This window comes from Ursus maritimus, assembly GCF_017311325.1.
Source record: "Ursus maritimus isolate PB19 chromosome X unlocalized genomic scaffold, ASM1731132v1 scaffold_X1, whole genome shotgun sequence".
In the NCBI taxonomy this organism is placed as follows: Eukaryota; Metazoa; Chordata; class Mammalia; order Carnivora; family Ursidae; genus Ursus; species Ursus maritimus.
Window position 1 is genome coordinate 79,168,578 of NW_024423319.1, and position 22,583 is coordinate 79,191,160.

The 22,583-nt window shown below is 37.4% G+C and overlaps 1 protein-coding gene across 6 annotated transcripts in view; it reads left to right on the top strand.

Moving 5' to 3' along the window:
• Positions 1-22,583, top strand: part of HUWE1 (HECT, UBA and WWE domain containing E3 ubiquitin protein ligase 1) — a 161,316-nt gene that overhangs the window by 9,866 nt on the left and 128,867 nt on the right. For all 6 annotated transcript variants that reach the window (XM_040631320.1, XM_040631324.1, XM_040631329.1 and 3 more), the window contains one exon: positions 21,791-21,859. In XM_040631320.1, coding sequence (XP_040487254.1) covers positions 21,815-21,859 — 45 coding nt within the window. In that variant the 5' untranslated portion in view covers positions 21,791-21,814. The remainder of the gene's footprint in view (positions 1-21,790; positions 21,860-22,583) is intronic.

Here is a 22,583-nt window from a genome sequence, read left to right on the forward strand (position 1 = left end):
TTATTGAGATATAATTCCCATACCATACAGTTCACCCATTTAAAGCATACGGTAGTTTTTAGTGTGTTCATAGTTGTACAACCATTACCACATCAATTTTAAAACATTTTCATCACCCCTAAGGGAAATCCAGTACCCATTAGTAGTGACTCCCCTTCTCTCTTCCAACCACCCCAGCCTTTGACAACCACTGATTGCTTTATATTTCTATGATTTGCCTAGTCTGGGCATTTCATACAAAAAGAATCAGATCATACGTAAGCAGCTTTAATGTGATTAAAGTGTTTTCCTTTTATTGTAACAAATAGAATACAGATAGGGAAAACCACCCCATAACAAATTTACGGTTTAATAAATTATTTTAAGGCAAACTCTTTTGTTACCATAACCCAACTCAAGAAATAGAACTTTGCCTGTTAACACTGTAAGTCCTTCCATGTGCCCATCCCAATCATGACATCTTCCCTCTCCAGAAAGTATCTACTCTTCTGACTTTATAGTAATCACTTGTATTGTTCTGGTTTTATTGTCCAGGTGTGCATCCCTGGACAGTATAATTTGCTTTGTCTACTTTTTAAAACTTGATGTATTTTAAATACCTGTAACTTCCCTTTTTTTCCTTGTACTATATCTATTGAATAACTCAGGCCGTTTGACCTGTGGAGTTTCCCACAGACTGAATTGCTTATCGCATACTCAGTACAGTTATTACATGTTCCTCTGTCCTCTATATTTCCTGCAAATTTAAAGTGGATCCAGAGGCTTTTATGAATTCAGGTTCACGTCCTTTGGCAAGAATTGGTGGTGGTGTGTTTATTCACGACATTCATTAGGTTGTAATGTTGTCTTGTATTTTTTTTTATATTAACAGCCATTTCTGCCTAAAGCTTAGATAGATTAGTTTATTGGAAATGTCAAAATGGTGATGTTCTAACTCTGTCATTTTGTTTTTGTATATTAGGTGGAATAATTTTATGAGGTTACTCAGTGATACAGTTTGTATGAGAAGGGTAGGATAAATGCTGAATTTTTTTTCCTGGCCACTTAATAGTTTTCTCACGTTGGGCAGGTTAACCTTGCCTCATCTGGGGAAAATAATTGTGGGGTTATTGGGGTTGTTAGTACATTCTACGTGGTCAGCAGATGGTCATTTCTTTAACATACTATTTCACTTAACCCCTCCAGCAGCTCAGAGATGGGCAGTCACGGTAGTGAAGTGATGGTCAGTTAGCAAAGCCTGTCTGGACCCTTCAGGTCCGTGTTGGGATCAGCAGTGGTGGGGAGGAAAGGGGTTGTACTTTGGTCATTTTGGGGCTGACTCTGTCTGGCCTGAGATAAGTGGGTGTTCCACCAGAGTAGTTTTTGACTTTGCCAAGCATCAGGAGTCACATTCATACCCTCTAAAGGGTCTTACCCACTTCTGTGGTAATGTATAATACATTGGTTGCTGTGATCTCCTTACATCTGCATAGCCCCCTACTGTTCAACTTTGTTTTGTTCAAGGTTCTGCTGTAACCTTGGTAACCTTAACCCATAATGAGTCTTCCTAATGGTCATCAGTATCACCACTGTTAACATACTTGAGTAGCACCGTATATAGCAGATTAGAAAAGAGGTAAATATTATCCCTTTTAATATTTTGTATGTTATCTGAAGTATAGCACATGACAACATAGTAAGTGCTCAATAAATTTAAAGCCATTGGTTTTTAAATTAATATTACATCTTTTTTTCCTCACATCTTAACCTCTTTTTAGTTCAGTAACCATTTACTGAGTGTTTTTAAGTACAAGGAGCTAGGGACATAAAATGAATGAGAGTTGGTTTCTTCACTTGAGAAACTCACTGTCCATTTAAGGACTGAGATAATGTTTAAAGTTCCTTAGCCTTTTCCTTTATGTTGTCATTTTTCCCCTGCTTTGTCCATGCGTGATATAACCTATCTGTTGTTTTTCAAAGCCCTCCTTGCTTCTGTATCCACAGCCTTTGAGATTCCTGATCTGTGAGAAAGCCTGCAGTTGTCTTCTATGAATAGAGGGTAATACCAAGAAAAATCTTTGGGCCAAGATTGGATTTCAAAGTGGCTCATGTGGTTGACACTACAATATCAGTCTATGGTCTTCAGATGGACCTATAACGATTTCCAGTCTCTATCCTATTGCTTTAACTGTCTTCCTTCCATCTTCTCCCCAGCCCCTTCCTCTATCATTCCCCAAGATGTTTGCTACATAAAGATAGAGGCTCCTATACCCAATTAGTGATCTATAAAGTATGTCAAGAGACAGCTGTACTTATAAACTAGGATTTGTGTGTCCCTCAGGTTTCATTGTCACCTGTGAAATGGTAATCAGAAAGCCTATTTCATAAGTTGCTGTGAGCATTAAAGTGAGATGATGTATTACTTAAAATGTTTAAATTATACAGTATACTACAAAGATAAGGCTATTGTAATTTATGTAAAATAAATACTTAATAGCTATGTTACTTGGGGCAAATTACTTCATCACTGAGCTAGTTTCCTCATCCTTTAAATGAGGATGATGATATCTCATTCTCTCAACAAATATTTGAGGACATACTCAATAATGCCAGATACTGAAAATTCAAAGATAAGCAACTAGAGAGTGGAGGACAGCATGGTCTACTAGGGAAGGGAGACTTGTAAATCACAGTCAAAGGGATCAATACAATGAGGAGTGAACAAAATGTGCTATAGCAGTTTATAGGAGGGCGTAAGAGAATGTAACCCAGAATTTTGTTGGGGTTAAACAAGGTACATGAAAAGTACATCATGAACTCAAAAAATGCTTTATAAAAATGAAGTTAGTTAAATGTATCCCAAGTGAATCAATAGCCTCAACCAGTATTTCATTTCTTAACAAGACTTGTGCTTTAGATGTGTTTATTTCTTTAAGCTGGATTTTATGAGCTCCTCTAGGGTGTTATGTGCTCCTATAATAGGGTATCCTGAAAGTACTACTTGCATCTAAAAGGATTTTTTTCACCCACTTTTATCATTTTCTAGTTTCTGTTACTGAATTAATTTAGGAAAAACTAGAAAATGTGTTCTTATTTTGGGAAAAGATTCCTACTCCCACAAAAATATTCAGTCATCATTAACATTTTGGTTAGTATGTTCCCATCTTAATGATACGAGTAACATTTTAAAAATAAAAGCAGTAGAAGATTAGGGACAGGCTTTTCCCAGAATAGGAACTAGAACTGTCTGGTAACAAGAAAAGGTACTCAAACTAAATACTAGAAATGCAAATTAAAATGAGATATTTTTTAACCATTAGATTGGCAAAAAATAATTAGGTAATATCAAGTCATGGCAAAAATACAGGGAAGAGTATGGTCTTAGAATACTGCCCACAAGTGGTGTAAGTTAATACAACTATTTATGTGGAGATATTTGGCAAGCTGTAAGATAGGGTGTACTATGTGGTGCTATTTCTATATTTTTCAAAAACTAGGGTAAACTGATTATTTGGAAGGAGTGGTCGAGGGGAACTTCAGCTTTTCTGTAGTTGCATTTCTTTTTCTGAGAAACTTAAAATAGACTGAAGAATACAGAGAATAATATAACAAAAACCCTTTCCCTACCCCCCCTCCTGAACTGATGATCATTTTTAACATTTATTTTTGCCTCAAATCTTTTAGTGGGGGAGGTGTGATATGAGGGGAAATACTTAAGTACTTTAACTCAGTATTCCTCTCCCCACTGCGATCTTTACCATGAATTACTTGAATTTTTATACTGTGAGAATGGTATAATTACTCATGTAAGTAGAAATTTAAAAACTATGATGTTCACACAGCAGTTATTACTTGCGTAATATTGTTTGCATACTTCTTTAAAGTTTGTAAAATCATTTAATAAGAATGCTTTGTGAGTGGGACATTATTTAGTCATTTGTTCATTTTATTGTAGTTATTATTTGAAAATACTTTCCTGACTTTATTTTTAAGTAATGTTTCTCATGATTATAGTGGTATACATGGCTTATTGTTGAAAAAATACACATAAGCACAGAAATCTGCCATTCAGATACTATTAGTGTGCTGGTACACAATATATTCTTCCAAGGCTTTTCTTTATGCCTGTGTAGCATAAGCATACTTTTCCCCCCAAAAACTTTACTCTTTAAAAATGTAATTCATAACCTTCCCTCCAACTTTTTGTGAAAATTTTCAGACGTAAAAATGCTGGAAGAAGGGGCGCCTGGGTAGCACAGTCGTTAGGCGTCTGCCTTCGGCTCAGGGCGTGATCCCGGCGTTCCGGGATCGAGTCCCACATCGGGCTCCTCCGCTGGGAGCCTGCTTCTTCCTCTCCCACTCCCCCTGCTTGTGTTCCCTCTCTCGCTGGCTGTCTCTCTGTCACATAAATAAATAAAATCTTAAAAAAAAAATGCTGGAAGAATAGCACACTAAGCATCTGTATATCACTGGCTATATCCAACAGTAGTTAAAATTTACCATATTTGATTTATATGTACATATGTGTGTTTAATTTTTCTGAAGTATATAAAGGAAGAGTGACATTTCATCCTTAAATCCTTCGTCAAGCATATCTTAAGGACCTACAATATCTACAATACCTTTTATCACACCTAGGAAATTTGTTCTTTTCCTTAATATTATCTAATAGCCAGTCCATATTCACATTTCCTCAGTTGTCCCCAAATTGTCTTTTTTTTTAAAGCTGTTTCTCCAAACCAATATAGAAATGGTATTTTTAAATTTGCTGTTCCCACTTAATATATTGATCTCTGTTCCCTGTTATAATGTAATATAACAGTATAACATTTCAAATGGCTGCATTATATTCTATTGTGTACATGATTTGTCATTTATTAGCCAATTCCCTATGTTCAAACCTTTAAGTCCTAATTTTCCATGATCTTTAAATGATTTTTTATTATATTATGTTAGTCACCATACAGTACATCCCCGGTTTCCGATGTAAGGCTCGATGATTCATTAGTTGTGTATAACACCCAGTGCACCATGCAATACGTGCCCTCCTTACTACCCATCACCGGTCTATCCCATTCCCCCACCCCCCTCCCCTCTGAAGTCCTCAGTTTGTTTCTCATAGTCCATAGTCTCTCATGTTTCATTCCCCCTTCTGATCCCCCCTTTCTTTATCCCTTTCTTCCCCTACCGATCATCCTAGTTCTTATGTTCCATAGATGAGAGAAATCATATGATAGTTGTCTTTCTCTGCTTGACTTATTTCACTTAGCATTATCTCCTCCAGTGCCGTCCATGTTGTAGCAAATGTTGAGAACTCGTTCTTTCTGATAGCTGAGTAATATTCCATTGTATATATGGACCACAACTTCTTAATCCAGTCATCTGTTGAAGGGCATCTCGGCTCCTTCCACGATTTAGCTATTGTGGACATTGCTGCTATGAACATTGGGGTGCATATGGCCCTTCTCTTCACTACGTCTGTATCTTTGGGGTAAATACCCAGTAGTGCAATGGCTGGATCATAGGGTAGCTCAATTTTTAACTTTTTAAGGGACCTCTACACTGTTTTCCAGAGTGGCTGGACCAAACTTCATTCCCACCAACAATGTAGGAGGGATCCCCTTTCTCCACATCCTCTCCAACAATTGTTGTTTCTTGCCTTGTCTATTTTTGCCATTCTAACTGGCGTAAGGTGGTATCTCAGTGTGGTTTTGATTTGAATTTCCTTGATGGCTAATGATTTTGAACATTTTTTCATGTGTCTGTTAGCCATTTGTATGTCTTCATTGGAAAAGTGTCTGTTCATATCTTCTGCCCATTTTTTGATTTGTTTATTTGTTTCTCGTGTATTGAGTTTGAGAAGTTCTTTGTAGATCTTGGATACCAGTCCTTTATCTGTAGTGTCATTTGCAAATATATTCTCCCATTCCGTGGGCTGCCTCTTAGTTTTTCTGACTGTTTCCTTGGCTGTGCAGAAACTTTTAATCTTGATGAAGTCCCATAAATTCATTTTATCTTTTGTTTCTCTTGCCTTTGGGGATGTGTCATGAAAAAGGTTGCTTTGGCCGATGTCGTAGAGGTTGCTGCCTATGTTCTCCTCTAGGATTTTGATGGATTCCTGTCTCACATCGAGGTCTTTCATCCATTTGGAGTTTATTTTTGTGTATGGTGTGAGAGAGTGGTCAAGTTTCATTCTCTTGCATGTAGCTGTCCAATTTTCCCAGCACCATTTATTGAAGAGACTGTCTTTTTCCCACCGGATGTTTTTTCCTGCTTTATCAAATATTAGTTGCCCAAAGAGCCGAGGGTCCATTTCTGGGCTCTCTATTCTGTTCCATTGGTCTATGTGTCTGTTTTTGTGCCAGTACCATGCTGTCTTTGTGATCACAGCTTTGTAGTACAGCTCGAAATCCGGCATTGTGATGCCCCCAGCTTTGTTTTTCCTTTTCAACAGTTCCTTGGAGATTCGGGGCCTTTTCTGTTTCCATACAAATTTAAGGACTGTTTGTTCCAGTTCTTTGAAATTTTCCATGATCTTTAAACAGTGCTTCCTAGCACACAGTAGGCCATTTGGTAAATACTGAATAGGAAAGAAGCTTAAGAACATCTGATTGAGAAGTCTTTGTGATGTTTACTTCCTTAAATTTCTAGAACTGGAATGCAAAAATATAAAAGGCTTTTGGTACTTATTATCAGATTGCCCTTTAAAAAGATTATCCTGCATTATTCACTGTGGTATGTTTAGTATATAATCCATGTTGACTTATAGTATGACAGCACCTCAGGGTAAGCCTTGATACATTAGTATTAGAGAAGAGCATAAACCTGGATAGGTCCAGTATCATTGCAATAGGTGGCTCTCTCCTTACATCTATACCTACTGCCATATTTTGTAGGGGCTGGCTTGGCTCCTCCAACCTAGAGTGCCTTATAGTCTTTTGACCTAATCTGGGGCTCCCATTTCCCTGCTCCTCAAATTTCCTTTACTGTCTTGGAAAGGCCATCCTTAAGAGGAAGTATAGTCTGGAGGGATGTAGATATCACTTGAAGACAACCTTTTACATAGAGCATTTTAGATTTTTGCTTTTTAAAAGTGAAGGTAGACTGCCTGCATAGTTAATTCAAATCCCTACTTCTCGCCAAAGTAAATTACCAATGGCTTTAAAATGGTGGTCTTCTCCATGTCCAACAGAAGAGCTGAAAAGAGCCTGTATTTGATATTATCCATATCAAATTCTATTTATTTTATAGGCCCGGATTAGGGGAGATGATTTCCAAGATAACAAACGTTGCTGGTTAGTGGTGGAGTTGGGCATTGAACCCAGGTTAACCTAGTCCAGTATTTTCACTATGCTGTATCTTTTTAAAAACTGAACTTAATCTGTTTCTAAATGTGCCAGCAGATGTCATCCATAGAAGTGCAGAATAAGTGGCCCCCTTCCTGTAAGAAAGTTGCCCCCCAAAATGGGGAAATTTTAGGGGAATAGAAAGGTAAATGAGAAGAAGTCCAAAAACTCAGTTTCTTTGCCCTTTTGACTGTGGCTGTTACTTTTCAACACGAACTCAATTTTGAGCTCTTCATGGGACAATTCAATTTGGCCATGTGTTTTCATGCATGTTTATGGATGCCATAGGCCTGTAGCTAGGACTGAATTTCCTATTCGTAAAACTTTCAAATTAAAGTGATGTTTTCTAAGCCCATCTTTTTCCCCCCAAGCCCATCTATTTATCCCTTTTCAATTGTTTTAAATTATAAAAGAGTTTGCTGTTAAAAACAAAGATTCAGACAAACATTTTAGTTAAAAATTAGTGTCCCTCCTCCCCAAATGATAGTCTTGTTTTATTCATACCACGCTTCAAAAATCTGTTGACAGTTTGTATATATTCTTTTATACCTTTAGCATTTACCTACTGTGCTTATCCATTTATGTCCTATGTATATTTTTATATGTTAAAACATATAGCTAAACTCCATTCTTTTTAATGGTGCATTGCATTTCAAAGCATGGATCTACCATAATTTAATCATTCCCTATTGTTGATCCTTAGAAATATAGAATTCATTCTGGGTCAAAGGGTGGTACCATTTAAATTTTTGATAGGTACTGCCAAAATGACCTCCAGAATGGCCGTTCCCACCAGCAGTGTCTGTCAGTGCCCTTTTCTCTCTACCCTGTATCTGCCAAAACAAGATAATTATTTATCTTTTAAATTTTTAACCAGTCTGATGAATGAGAAATAGCATCTCCTTACTTTGATTAGAATTTTTGTAATTATTAGAGAGGATGAGCAAATGTTAGTATCCTCTGCATATTGCAAGTTTGTGCCCTTTTATTTGGTTTTCAATCAGATTATTTGTCTTACTCGGTTTTGGGAGTTGTATATTAGAAATACCAACCCTTTCTGAAGTATCTTACAAATATTTTCTGTGTTTATGGTTTGGAATTTTTGTGTAGTCAGATCTACCCTTTTTTCCCTTTCATTTATGGTTTCTAGGTTGTGTATCTTTTTGGAAGATCTTTTCTTTGCCAAGATTACAAGAATCTTTATCTGCATTATCTTCTAATACTTTTTACAGTTAAGCTTTTTATGTTTAAGTAGTGGTGTGAAATAGGTGTGTGCTTTTATTTTTGTCCAAATGGTTAACCTGTAGTTCCTGTTTTGGAAAAGACTATTTGATTTTTAAATATATGCTCAGCTTAAAACTGAATTATTTGAAAAAATGTAGTTTTTGTTAAAACAAAAAAAGGTGCGGGGCGCCTGGGTGGCACAGCGGTTAAGCGTCTGCCTTCGGCTCAGGGCGTGATCCTGGCGTTTCAGGATCGAGCCCCACATCAGGCTCCTCCGCTAGAAGCCTGCTTCTTCCTCTCCCACTCCCCCTGCTTGTGTTCCCTCTCTTGCTGGCTGTCTCTCTCTCTGTCAAATAAATAAATAAAATCTTAAAAAAAAAAAAAGTATTAATAAAAAAAAAAAAAAGGTGGAATTTGTGCCAAATAGAAAACCAGCTTGGTTACTTTTTTGGTCTTTAGTTTTTGAGAATAATTTAAATTGTTCATGTTTAATACTTAACATTTGTCTTGAACTGAAGGCGAAGTGTTATAGACAGTGCTTTGAGAGATTTTAGTTATTTTCATTTTACACGTTTGAAGCTCAGATTGTCCTAAGGTCACAAAGTCAGTTGGTGGCAGGGAACTAGAGTACCTTTGCATACTATTCTTTCATTTTCAGCAAACATCTTTCATGCTATAGATATAAATGTTTTAAAGCAGCAGATTGTTCACATTGTTTGGTTTATTTAAAGAACATTGGAAATGAGTATGTGCCAGGCTGTGTGTGGTGCTGTTAAATTTACTCAAACAGCCAGTTTTGTCTATATGTTGGGACATACTTTTTTTTAAAGCATTGTTTTAAAGCTTTCTTGTCAATGAATTAATTTTAGCCCTGTAATAAACCTGTGAAGTTGGAGTTATTTCAGGTTGAAAGAAGTTTGCTGCCATGTTGATAATTGCCCTAATTACTGTTCTTTTAAATCATATAGAAGAATCTTGGTCTCTCTCCATTCCAGATTCATTTGAACCAGCTGAAAATAGTTCGGACACTTAAAATCTCTGATTCTTAAGTTATATGGCCCAGACAGTATTTAGTAGACTGTTTAACCTTTGGAGAACTATAACTTACTTGAGAATGAGACCCAGAGCTTCCCAGTCTCATCATCAAAGTTGAATTTAACTTTTTGGTTCATGTCAGTACTTAAAGCTAACAGTCTAGAGATCAATATATGCTCTATGTTCTTTCATATGCAGATAACATGTAGAAAGTTTGAAAAGACCAGCTCTTGTTTGCTTTTGATCGGGGTGTGTGTGTGTGTGTGTGTGTGAGAGAGAGAGAAAGAGAGAGAGAGAGAGAGAGAGAGAGAGAGAGAGAAAGATCCAGCATAAGACTGCTGCCCTTAAATTAATCTGGAACTAAGAGAAATAGAACAAATAATAATATAGGTTACTCATTGCTGGACACAATCCCTTGAGATGGACTGTGTTTATTTATTTTACAGAGGTTACAGACTCAGATAGGTACAGTAACTTGTCTAAGATCATACAGCTAATAAATGGAATTTAAGCCCATTTCCGTCCAACTCCCAGGCCCTTCCACTATGCTGTTGTCCTCTACTTCATTTTTACTTTCTTCCAGTTGTATTCTTCAGTCTCTACCTTTAAACTTAAGTAATCCATGATATACGGTAGGAAGTAAATACATTATTAAGGTCCCTCATCCTCTCCCCATACAGATATATCTTCTGTCAGAATATTTTAAGGCATTAAAACCTAGCTTTTATTTAGAAATACACTTAATCTAGGCTTTTTATAGAAGGTTTGGGCCGTTTCTACCTTTCTTCAGGATACATAACTAGAGGATTTTATCCGGGAATATAGAATTCCCTCTTACACAGAGGAGGTTTAATCTTGAGAGATGCTGCATATTTCTTTTTAAACCCAAGAATATGAAATTGGAGCTGAATAATGCAGAAGGGTTGGAATTCTGTTTCTTTGGTTTCCTGTACTGTCTTTATTGTATTTGACAGCCTGTCATGTGGCTTTAGGGGAAATACCATATGCCTGTGTTTCATAAGTGAAAGTAAAAACGTTGTAGTCACTAAGTACTAAGCAGTCTTGGAGATCTTTCTGTGGGGTGATGGTTCCTACTCTTTCAGGTCATGGATCACTTTAAGAAGCCAGTGAAAGCTATCAGCTGTCTTCTCAGAAAAATTCCAACGTATGCAAAATTTTTCCATAGAACTTCTGAATTTTTATGGCTATCCCTCAGTATAGGACAAGAAATCTATAGAGATTTCTTCACACGTTTTAAAAGGTTGTCCAAATTGCTGTGTATATATTTTTCTAGACTAAAGCACTATGCCCAAAAAGTGAAACTGGGCTAATTGTTTCACTTTTGCTAAAGCTGTACTCTGTTTTATGCAACTTGAATCTCTAAATATCCAATTTTTTAAAAACAAGAGGATTATGGTCGGTGTTATATAGGATTTATTTTATGTATTCTGTTGATCTCTTGTAGTTGCGTTTCCAGCTTTGCTTTGGCCGCTAGGAAGTTGTAATTTGATTGTGTTTTGTGTACTGACTTTTCATTTCTCTAATACTATCATCGCTTCTAGTTTTCTTTTTTCTCTGATTTACGTTTCTGAATACCTGGCTATCTCCTAGCACCCTTTGCAATACCCTGCATATAGTGTGTTCATACCTATATGTTGAATGGAAACATGCAGATTGAATGAATTTTATAAATTGGTTTTCTCAGTTGGAAATTTCACCAAGAGTCTGTGACTTGGATTTTTAGCTTCCTTAAACATTTACCGGATAGTCATTCATTCATTAATCTACTGAGTGACAGTTCCTATGCTGGTGACAGGAATGCAAAGATAAATAGACACAGTCCCACTCATGCAGAACTCACCCTTGTGTTGAGATTGACATGTGAATAAAGAGGTGTCTTGATTGAGGGTATATGCAGGACACAGTGGGGGCACAAAGGAGGGAATCATCTATTTTTCTCTGAGGGAGAGGATATCTGAAAAGGCCTCATAGAGGTGACATTTAAGCTGAGCTCTAGGGGATATGCAGAGAGCAGCCATTTTAGCAGAAAGTGCAATCTGAGTCAAGATATTCAGTCTTGAATGTTAGGGGAACTGTAAAAAAGCCTCACATGGTTAAAGTATGTGGGGCGCCAAGGGGAATATTATGTAACGCTGTGGCCCTGGTAAGAGAGGTGAGCAGGTACCAGGTTCTAGAGGTCTTGGATGCTGGGTTAGGTAAGGAGTTTGCACTTGATGATGTAGGTAGATTTTGAGTTTGAGGGAGATTGTTCTGGTAGTAATGTGAAGGATGGAATGGAGGGATCTGGCAGGATAAAGTCTTAATTTAAAATAATTTATGAGATTTTTCAAACATATACAAAAGAGAATAGTATAATGAACCCCAGTGTACCTGTTACCCAGCTTCATCAGTTATCAACACATGGCTGTTCTTGCTTTGTTTATACCCCATTCTATGCCCCGTTCTTTTTTTTTTTTTTTTTTAAGATTTTATTTATTTATTTATTTGACACAGAGCGCACAAGCAGGGGAAGCGGCAGACAGAGGGAGAGGGAGAAGCAGGCTGCCCACCGAGCAGGGGCTTGGTCCTAGGACCCTGGGATCATGACCTGAGTCGAAGGCAGCCGCTTAACCGACTGAGCCACCAAGGCACACCTATCCCGCATTCTTTTAAAGAAAATTCCTCAGTGAGTCACCAATAGGCAAAGGATAATTAATACCTAACAAAGTGGCGCTCAAGTCTGGCTGTGCAGCTATATCACCTATGTAGTTTGAAAAAAAAAAAGTTCCCACCTCATATTTACTAAGTCAGATATTTGTATGGCCAGACATTTTTAGTTTTTGAAATAAGTCTCGGGTGACTTTGCACAGCCAGGGTTGAAAACTCTGGATTTAATTTTTAAGTAAATTATTTTGAAGATAATTTTTAAGTAGGTTGATTTTCCGGCAAATGCAAGTTTTTCCTGAACTCACTGAATGTTGCCTGTGGCCCTTCTGGGTGAAGTTCATCTATTAGAAAGTGGTAAGCTTTTCTATGGTTAAGTTCTTGACATTAGTTTGAATAAAGAGTATTAGTTTAAAGGCTGATGTCTTCATTTTCTGTTAGAGGTGGGCAAGACTGAAAAAGCATTTGCATCTTTGAAATTGGATGTGATGACAGGGAATAACCATTGTTACAGTTGATCTTTTGCACTAAATCCAGCCACAAATAAGGAAGGGGACGGGAGACAGATCAGTCTTTGAGGGTAGATGAGGATTATTCCAGAGCACCAGTTGAAAATGTGTAGACAAGGATCTCTTCCTTTCCTCCTTAATTTGCATAATTTTCACGTAAACATTGCTGTTTTTTTGTTGTTGTTCGGAATGCTAAGAAGGGGCTACTTGGCATGCTGCCCTTTCCTTTCTACTGGCAAAACTGATCTACAACTTTGGTGAGCCCTATTTTGTTGCCTGGTTCTTCTGATGCCAGTTTCTCTCTCTTAAGTAATTGGGAGTAGTGACCTAAAGGGTAACTCCTGGATCTGCAGCTTCCCAGGGCTGTAGGTAGAGCATACATAGGGGATGCGTTCTCAGACCTCATTCTTACCTCCGAAGTCAGTGTTGGAGGTTTCAGATTCTTTCTCCTTGGTATCCCTGCAAGAGATTTGCTTTGAATATACTGCAGAGCAAGGATGTACACTTACCTGAGGTATAGTGTTTACAGATTTTGAAGGAGGCTGTATCAGGTAATTCTGCAGATAATTTCCAGAATTGTCTTGGGTGAATAAAGGCTATTTTTTGGTTGCTTTATTATTACATTTTACTGTCAGTGTTCAATAAAATCTAGGTCAGCAATCCTCAGGGTCATGTTTTATATGGCTCAAGGATAAGGATATTGGTGTCTCTAGGAGGGGAGTGGCAGGGTGGACTGTGTGTATAGACATTTTGGGTACTGTAGAATCATGGAGCAAATTGGGTTTCATCCAGTGTACCACTTACTGGGTATGTGGCTACTCTTGGATTTAGTAAACTGGAAACAGTCTTCATCTTCAGGTTAAAGGATTAGAGATAATGCATAATTAGGTGGTAAGTAAATATTAGCTGTTACTAGAATGACGAATGGGTTCTCTGAATATTTGTTGGGTTGATATTAATGTAAATAATCAGAAACTAGGCTGGATGGAAATGTGTTCCCTTTAAGAAATCAGTTAATGTGATGTCTGTGCCTCTGTAATCAAATAGCGGGCTGGGTTTTAAGATTGTTTGCTGTTTCCTGAGATAATGGATGGTCTGGGCAGTTCTGACCTGAATTTTCTTTCAGAGACTTCATAGAGGCAAAGGCTTTTGCTTTATGGCAGGTTGGAGTTGAGTGTTCTCTAAAAGCCTTTTTATTTTAAAACGGCCAGATTGCTTTTCCATGATTTCAGTGGGAATTTTAGGCTGGCTTGGATTCATCCACACTCCCATACATGTTTGCAACATTTCTTAACCTACCAATAATACATCAGTAAATATTGATTGCATGTGGTGTGCCAAATTTAGGATTAAACAGCAGAAGGTATAGAAAAGAAGCTCCAAGAGCAGGCAGCAGCCACTCCAAGGCATTTGTTTAGATGATATTGTTCTTAATTTGATGCATGCCATTTGGATTAGGGGCCACTCTTTTCTACCTTAAGAAAAATTGTGCAAAAGAAAATTTCTCATAAATGGATGTATGATAATAGAAAGCTTGGAAGAACCTGAAAAACATGAAGCATAAATCAAAACTATGTTATCCTGCCATCCACAGGCAACCACTGATAATGTATATTTTTTCCCCTCCCAAGTTTGTGGGGTTTTGTGTGTATGCTTGTTTTAAACTTCCTCACCCTGTAGCAAACATTTTCTCATTAGTAGTCAGGGAAGTGATAGGTACAGGGTACAATGTAAGCACATATAGAGTGACATGCAGTCAAGTTTTAAGAGATTCAGGAGAGGGTTGTCATAATTCTGGCTAGTACTTGTGCTTTCAAAATCCACATGAGTGTTCATTATGTTAGGGTGAAATAGAGGTTAAAGGGTCCCCTACCCTCAACTTTCTTAGGAACTTTCTTTCTGTTATCTCCTCTTTCCCTCTGCCTTTCAATGACCCCATAATTCTCTGCCTGCATTTACAGCCAACATTTTCAGAAGAGTTTTCTACGCATTCCATCTGTATTGCCTCATTTTCCATTGATTCCCTGACTCACTCCTGTCTGGCTTCCCTTCCCAACACCCCACTGAAACTATTGTTGGTCAAGTTATCTCTATTCCCAATTTCAATGTACATTTTTCTGGAATACCTGATTTTAACATTGGACACAATTGATCAGTCTTGCCCTCTTTTGTCTTTCATGATACCAGGATGAAGTAGTTTTACTTTTACCTCACCAGCCTCTCCTTTTCTGGGTTCTCCTCCTTTTCCTTACCTTTAAATGTTAGATCAAGTAGGAGTTCAGTTCTGGGCCTCTTTTCCTTCCTTCTTTGTGAGTCGTCATCTCCAGACCAGTGGCTTCACATACTGTCTATATGCTGACAATCACAGATTTTTATTCTCAGTGCATACTTCTTTCATGAACTCCATTCTGCAAATATTGCCTACTTATCAGGTGGTAGATGCTGTGCTAAATGCCAAGAGCTTAATACTGTAGAAAATCAAACTAGAATTGATATTTGCTGTGAGAGAAGCAGGGTAGTGTAATAGAAAAATAACAGACTAGCTTTAGGTGAGTTGCTTTGGGAAGCCACTTTGGGTCTTAAAGTCACTCCTCAAGTGGAACTAGCTATGGAAAGAAATAGGAGTGTAGGGTAGAAGCATTCCAGTGGGAATATCACTTGTAAAGGTCTAGAGGACAGAAGGAACTTAGAGCATTCTAGAAACTAAAGGGAAAGACTAAAGTAGTTGTGCAGAAGGGAGATCGGAGAGAGTTCCAGCAGCCAAATCATGCCAGGGCCCTATGAGTCATGATTAGAGTTTGGATATAATTCTAGGAAAACTGTTGAAAGGTTTTAAGCAAGGAAGTAACATGAGCTGATTTATGTTTTAAGAAGATTACTTTTGCTGCTCTCTGGAGAATGGGTTGGATGAAAGGAAGTGTGGAATTGGGGAGATCAGTTATCCCTATTTCACAGTTGAGGAAACAAGTTCACAGAGGCTGGTTTGTCCATGCCCATGCGATGAGTAAATGATATAGCAGGGATCCTAACCTGGGTTTCCTGATTTTGAGCCTGTATTCTGATCTGGTGCTTTTCAAACTTAAAATATGTTAATCACCTGAAGATCTCATTAAAATACAGATTGATTCCTCAGGTCTGGATGGGCCTGAGATTCTGTATTTTTAATAATTCCCAGGTGATATCAGTGCTGCTGATCCTTCAGCCATACTTTGAATTGTAAGGCTAACCTGCCACTGCACTCCTCTTGAGCCAGATTTGGGAACTTACAGGTGTCCTCTGCCCTGAAGCTGATTTATTGAAAGTCATTCTAAATTTGATCAACTGGAGTTGATTACTACAGAGTGAGTTACCCTTTCAAGAGCGATTTCCCCTCAGTATATTTTAAGTGAACACACTTGTCTTGAGATGTAAACCCTACAAAACCCAAGATTTAAACCTTAAAGGTAAATGAAGTTTGTGGGAAAGGAGGAAGGGGGAAAAAGTGGTTAATTAAATAGAAGTATTCAAGTAATGTATAGCTATGGGTGGTGGTTCATAATAATTTATTAATTTCCTTAAAGCTGATCTTTTTAACATAAGTTTAGGAAGAAATCTTTATTACATGTAAAGATTGCATGGTGCTCAGAGTTCTGGTCTGACCCAACAAAGGCAGTAGGCCATTTCCAGGGATTTGTTTAGAACTGTTTTTTGTTAGAGGCTTTTTTATGTAATGGGATTTTCACCCATTTAACTTCTAAACGTTAGGTAGAACTCATTCCCTGGTTACTGTTCCCATCTTTAGTGTGATTTGACAGTATCTCAGCTCATAACCTTGTGCCCCAGCTTTCTCTCTTGCAATAATTTCCTGAACGTAGGATCCAATAGCGTAGAAGAGTCTGTCACAAATGTATATTTTCATCTACAGGGATTTATTGTAATAAAACTAGTAAATAAAGTGAAAAGCATGTTATTAAAGCATGGACTTGGGAGCCAAAAAGGCCTGGATTTAGATCTTGGTGCCAGCATTTACTAGCTAGGCATAAGGTACTTAATTTCTCTGAGCCTCAGTTTTCTATCTGTAAATGGGGACAAAACTTGGCTTGAGTGGTGAGGATTTTATGAAAGACTATTATATGAAGCCCCTTGGACAGCATGTCTCAAAGTTTGTTCTTTGGGATACTTAAATTGGTGGGCTTTTAGTAAATAACACTTGAAAAAAAATGATTTTGTGCTCTTATAAGTTTCCTTTACCCAAGATTTCTTGGAGCTGTTAGTAATGTCAGGCAGCCACCTGACTGTCCTAAAGGAAGACAAATTCCTTTTTTAACATTTCCCAAATTACTGGAACCTTGTCTTCCTTCATGGAGCAGAATGCTGTAAAATTTTAGCTTTAGGAAATACCAACTCCTTGTCTGGCTTGTAGTGAGTGCTCAAAAAATACTTTCCTTCCCGCTGTGAAACCAGCTTAGAGAATAACTAGGAACAAAAAAAAAACTTTTGAATTTTCTTAATTGATGTCTCATGGACAGTAATAGCCTTCATTTTTAAACTGTAGATGTTTCTTGCAACAAAATTGTTAACCAGGTTAACATTGCACTTGTTAGGGGAATGTGTGTGTTCGTTCATTTGTTTTGGCTCAGTTATTTAATTGGCTGCCTATCATCTGAATCTGTTTATGGGAAAAAGCCAAATGTACTTGCTCTCCCCGAACCTTGACAGCTAGGGCCTGGGCTTAGGACCTATACTTGACTGATTAGATGCTCACACTTGGGACTTTTTGTGTCTAGAACTGCTGATGCAAATAACCTGAGACCGTTCAGAAATCTTTCTGCCACCAGCAGTACCTTCCACGCATCTAGAGTCTGGTGTTAGCAGTAGAGGCACCCCCAACTAAGCTGTGGGAGGTCCTTGGCTGTAGTTCAAGGCTGTTTCCTTGGTTCCTCTTATTTTCTGAATGTGGATCTATAAGCCTTCCTATTGATTCCCCTAAGTTGTGATCCTTCCAGTAAATCACTTTTCTGCTTTAGTCAGAGTCTGTTGTTCTCAACCCAGACCCTTGACTGGTACAGAATCCTAAATCAAAACAGCTGTAGTTAAAGCCAGAAACATATGTGAAGATTTGCCAGTGACCTCATCTACATTTTCTTAAGTCTGTAAAAGAGTTGGAGTTGTTTATTAGTGCAAGTTAATCAGTGCTCTTGCTTTGGAGGATTGTTTGGTTTTTTATTGTTGAATTCTGAGGTTCTTTATATATTCTAGATACTATATATAGCTTGCAAATATTTTCTCCCAGTGAGTTTTATACTTTTACATTTAAGTCTGTGATCCTTTTTTTTTTTACTTTGCTTTTTTTAAATTGAGATAATTAACATGACATTATAATAGTTTCAGGTGTACAACATAGTGATTTGATATTGTGAAATGATCACAGTCTAGTTAGAATTTTTTCTTAATATGAAAACTTTTAAGATCTATTCTCTTAGCAATTTTCAAATATATAATACAATATTAACTATTGTCGCCATGCTACACATTACATCCCCATAACCTATTTGTTCTGTAACTAAAAGTTTGTACCTTTTGACCACCTTCACCCATTTCACTCACCCCTGCCTCTGGCATCTACCAGTCTGTTCTATCTATGAGTTCAGTGTTGTGGGCATTTTTGTTTTTTTTTTGTTTTTTGAGACTCTACATGTAAGTGTATTTGTCTTCCTCTGCCTTATTTCACTTAGCATAATGCCCTCAAGATCCAGCCATTTGTCACAAATGGCAAAATTTCCTTCTTTTTTATGGCTAATATTCCTGTGTATGTGTATCCACTCATCCATCAGTGGACAATTAGATTGCTTCCATGTCTTGGCTACTGTAAACAATGCGGTAAACATGGGGGTGCATAGATCTTTTCAAGTTCGTATTTCTGTTTCCTTTTGCTAAATACCCAGAAATGGAATTGTGGGATCATATTTTTAATATTTTGAGGAACCTCCATAGTGTTTTCCCATATTGGCTGCACCAATTTACATTCCCACCAGCAGTGCACAAGGGTTCACTTTTCTCCACATTCTCACCACATGATTCATTTTGGGTTAATTTTTATATAAAGTATGAGACTTAGGTCAAAGTTCATATTTTGCCTATGGATATCTACTTACTCTGGCACCATTTGTTGATGAAACTATCCTTTGATTGAATTGCTTTTTTCAGCTTTGTCAAAAATCAGTTGGGTAGGGACGCCTGGGTGGCTCAGTTGGTTAAGCGCTCGACTCTTGATTTCGGCTCAGGTCACGGTCTCAGGGTCGTGAGATTGAGCCCACATGTCGGGCCATGTGCTTGGCATGGAGCCTGCTTAAGATTCCTTCTTTCGCTCTCCCTCTCCCCCTCCCCCCGCTTTCCCTCTTTAAAAAAAAAAATCAGGCATATTTGTATGAGTCTGTCTGGATTCTGATTGATATATGTGTGTATCCCATCTCCAATACTACATGTACAGTCTTGATTACTATAGGGAGATATATATGTATGTCCTGAAATTGGACAGAGTGATTCCTCCCTCTTCTTTTTCAAAATTATTTTAGCTATTATAGTTCCTTTGTCTTTCCATATACATTTTAAAGATTTATTTATTTTAGAGTGTGCAAGTGAGTGCACGGAGTGGGGAGGGGCAGAGGGAGAGGGAGAGAGAATCTTAAGAAGACTGTGCTGAGTGCGGAGCCTGACGCAGGGCTTGATCCCACAACCCTGAGATCACAACGTGAGCTGAAACCAAGAGTCAGATGCTCAATTGACTGTGCCACCCAGGCGCCCCATATACATTTTAGAATAATCTCAATTTATTTACAAAAAAAATCTTGCTGGGATTTGGATAGGATCTGCATTAAACCTGTGTATCAATTTGAGGGGAATTGACTTTACTGTGTTGAGTCCTCTTAATGTATGAGTATAGTATATCTCTTCATATATTTAGCTCTTTTATTTTTTCTAAATGAACATTTTGTAGTTTTCGACATATAAGTCCTGTATGTGCTTTGTTAGATTTACACCTAAGTATTTCAAGTTTTGTTTTGAGCAGTTGTGAGTGTTGGTGTACTTTTAAAGTTTGGAGTTTATGTGTCTGTTGCCAGTATATAGAAATAGATTGATTTGTGTATGTTTATCTTGGATCCTGCAACTTCACTGAGATCATTTATTAGTTCTGGGTGGGTTTTGGGTGGGTTTTTTTTTTTTTTGGTACATTTGGGGGATTTTCTACTAGATAATCCTTTGTCATCTGCAAATTGGGAGTTTTGTCTTTTTCCTTTCTGATCTATATACTTGTTATTTCATTTTCTTAACCTTATTACAGTGGCTGGAACTTCCAACACTGTGTTGAATGAAAGTGGTGAGAATGGACATCCTTACCTTGTTCGTAATTCTGGAAAAAAGGCATTCAGTGATTTGGGCTGTATGGTGTTGGGGCTGGCTGCTACTTTCTGCAGTAGAGGTCTCAAAGCCTCCCAGCAAATGACTGCAGCCACAAAAGTGTGATAGCTGCTTATTTTAGGTAAAGAGTGTGAGAAGTTTTGTGAGAAAAAGCCAAAACTGAATACAAGTAGCTCCCTTAGAGTTTCCCCTACATGGATTAGATTGTTAACAGAATTCTGTTAGTCTTGTTTTAGATATTTGGAAGTTGTTGGCAGCAGGCATTTTGTTTATTTTCTTTTACATGCTGAGGTGATTTTTTAAAAAAGTAATCTGGAATCTCCTATCCTAACATGTGAGCCATAAAGGGAAAACTTTCTTGTCTCTACAGAAGCATTTTAGAATATACTCTGAATGTTTCACCAGTTCTTCGTGAATGCCCATTGGTTAAATAGATGCCAACCATGTGGGCAATTACACTTTATTTCCACAGTACTGAGGATGTTGGACTGAATCTAGGCCAAAAGCTAACTGAATTTTATTTGTGCTTGGTCAGCTTTATATTTTGACAGCCTTCTTGGGGGAGAGACATTGACCTTCAATTACTGCTGTTTAGCAAATACATTATTAGTAGGAGAATCCTTGGTATGTAAAGAGCTTTCATTTCACCTCTACTTCTGTCCATGTGTCCTAGTTGCTAATGGGAGAAACCTTTATTTCTTCCTGTCCCTTGGTCAGAACATCTTGAGGGACCTGTCTGCCATGAAAGATCACCTGGATTTATACTGTGGGTTGCCCACTTTTGTGCCTTCTAGATTAAATGGCCTTAGTAAAAATGATTGTGTTCTGTGCTTAGGACATTTCTAGTGGGAGTCTTATACCTCATTTTCTCCTTTAAAAATAAAAGTTTTGTGTTGCCTTTGTTCTTATAACACAATTAATATATTTTTATTGGTTAAAACAATAAAAGATGTAGAAATGCATATGCATAATCCTTTTGGTTAGTAATGAGTTAACATTTTGATGTATACCCCCCTAAGCAGTTTAGACATAGGTTTATACTGTTTGTTTTATAACCTTTTTATTTCACCATGAAGATCTTTTTGTTATGTAATTGTGTGCAATGTTTATAACAGTTGTGTAATATTTCATTTTAAACCAATCCTTTTTGGACATTTGGTGCTTTCCAGTTTTTCACTATTACATATGGTCATGCAGTATAGATTCTTATGGTTAAATATTTGTGTACATCCTTACGATTTTCTTTGGATAAATTCCCAGAAGTGGAATTGCTAAATTTTCCAGAAAACTGCAAGGATATGGTGAATTTTTCCATCCTGAGGTGTGTTAAAAACATGGTGATCTTTTATTTTCAATTATGAGTGTGAGAGGTTTGTTTTAAAAAGAAGTGTTTTAATTATGGCTTAAATTGATTATAGTCTTATGCAACATATGGATATGAGCCAGTTTTGTCTGAAGAGATTCCTTTTTCTTCCCTACCTCATAGCTGTGCCTCTGAGTTGGCATGGCATCATAAATCCAAAGTTTTTGCTTTAAGCATTTTGCATGTTCTTCATTCTGTCTTGTTTATGTCAAGCATGTAGTACTCGAGATTGCAACTTTAAGTTCTCACTTTTGGGGGGAATTTCTTTTCAGATCATAAAACAGAAAATCGAAAACATGAAAGTAGACAGGACTAAACTGAAAAAGACACCTACTGAGGCTGTAAGTATCCAGAAGTATGCTCTATTTTTTCATTTCAGAAAAAGTCCTGGTAGTCGTTCAACCATACTGATCTTCAAAATGCCATCACTTATATATACAAAGTGCAATAAAACAGCAAGTTGTCTTGAAACAAATTTACTTTTGAACTTCCCTTGATTAAAAGAGTGAATAAGCTAGTCACCAGTGGAAAGTGAGCACTAAAGTGTTTGTAGCTTTATGTACCTGAAGTAGGCTCCCTGGCTGCTGTCCTATGCATTGGAAGGCAGTGTGGTATAATGGAAAGAGCAGATGTGGATTCAAATTCTGTATGTACTTGTGGGGTCTTTTTCAATTTTTTTTTCTCGACAATTAAAGTAGTAACACCTTTCTTAACTAGGTTTCTTGTAAGGCCAGTGTTGTAGCTTTTTTCAAATTATGGATTCTTAATCATACGATTCAACTTAACCTGTATTAACCTATATATTGGGTGACCACGTCAGTTGATCCTGTGTCAGCAGTAGCAATCCCAGCTTTAGTCCAATATTCTGTCAGCTGGCTTAAACTGCATTTTGAGGTTAAGAAAATATTGCATTGTTATGACACTCCTGTAGATCCCATTATGTTGTAGTTCGAAGAGCACGAGCTTTGGAATTAGACATGAGTTTAAATGACGAGATTTTTGTGGCCTGGTTTTCACAGCTATAAGACAGCGTTGATAATTTTTCTCTTCTTGATGTGAGGCAGA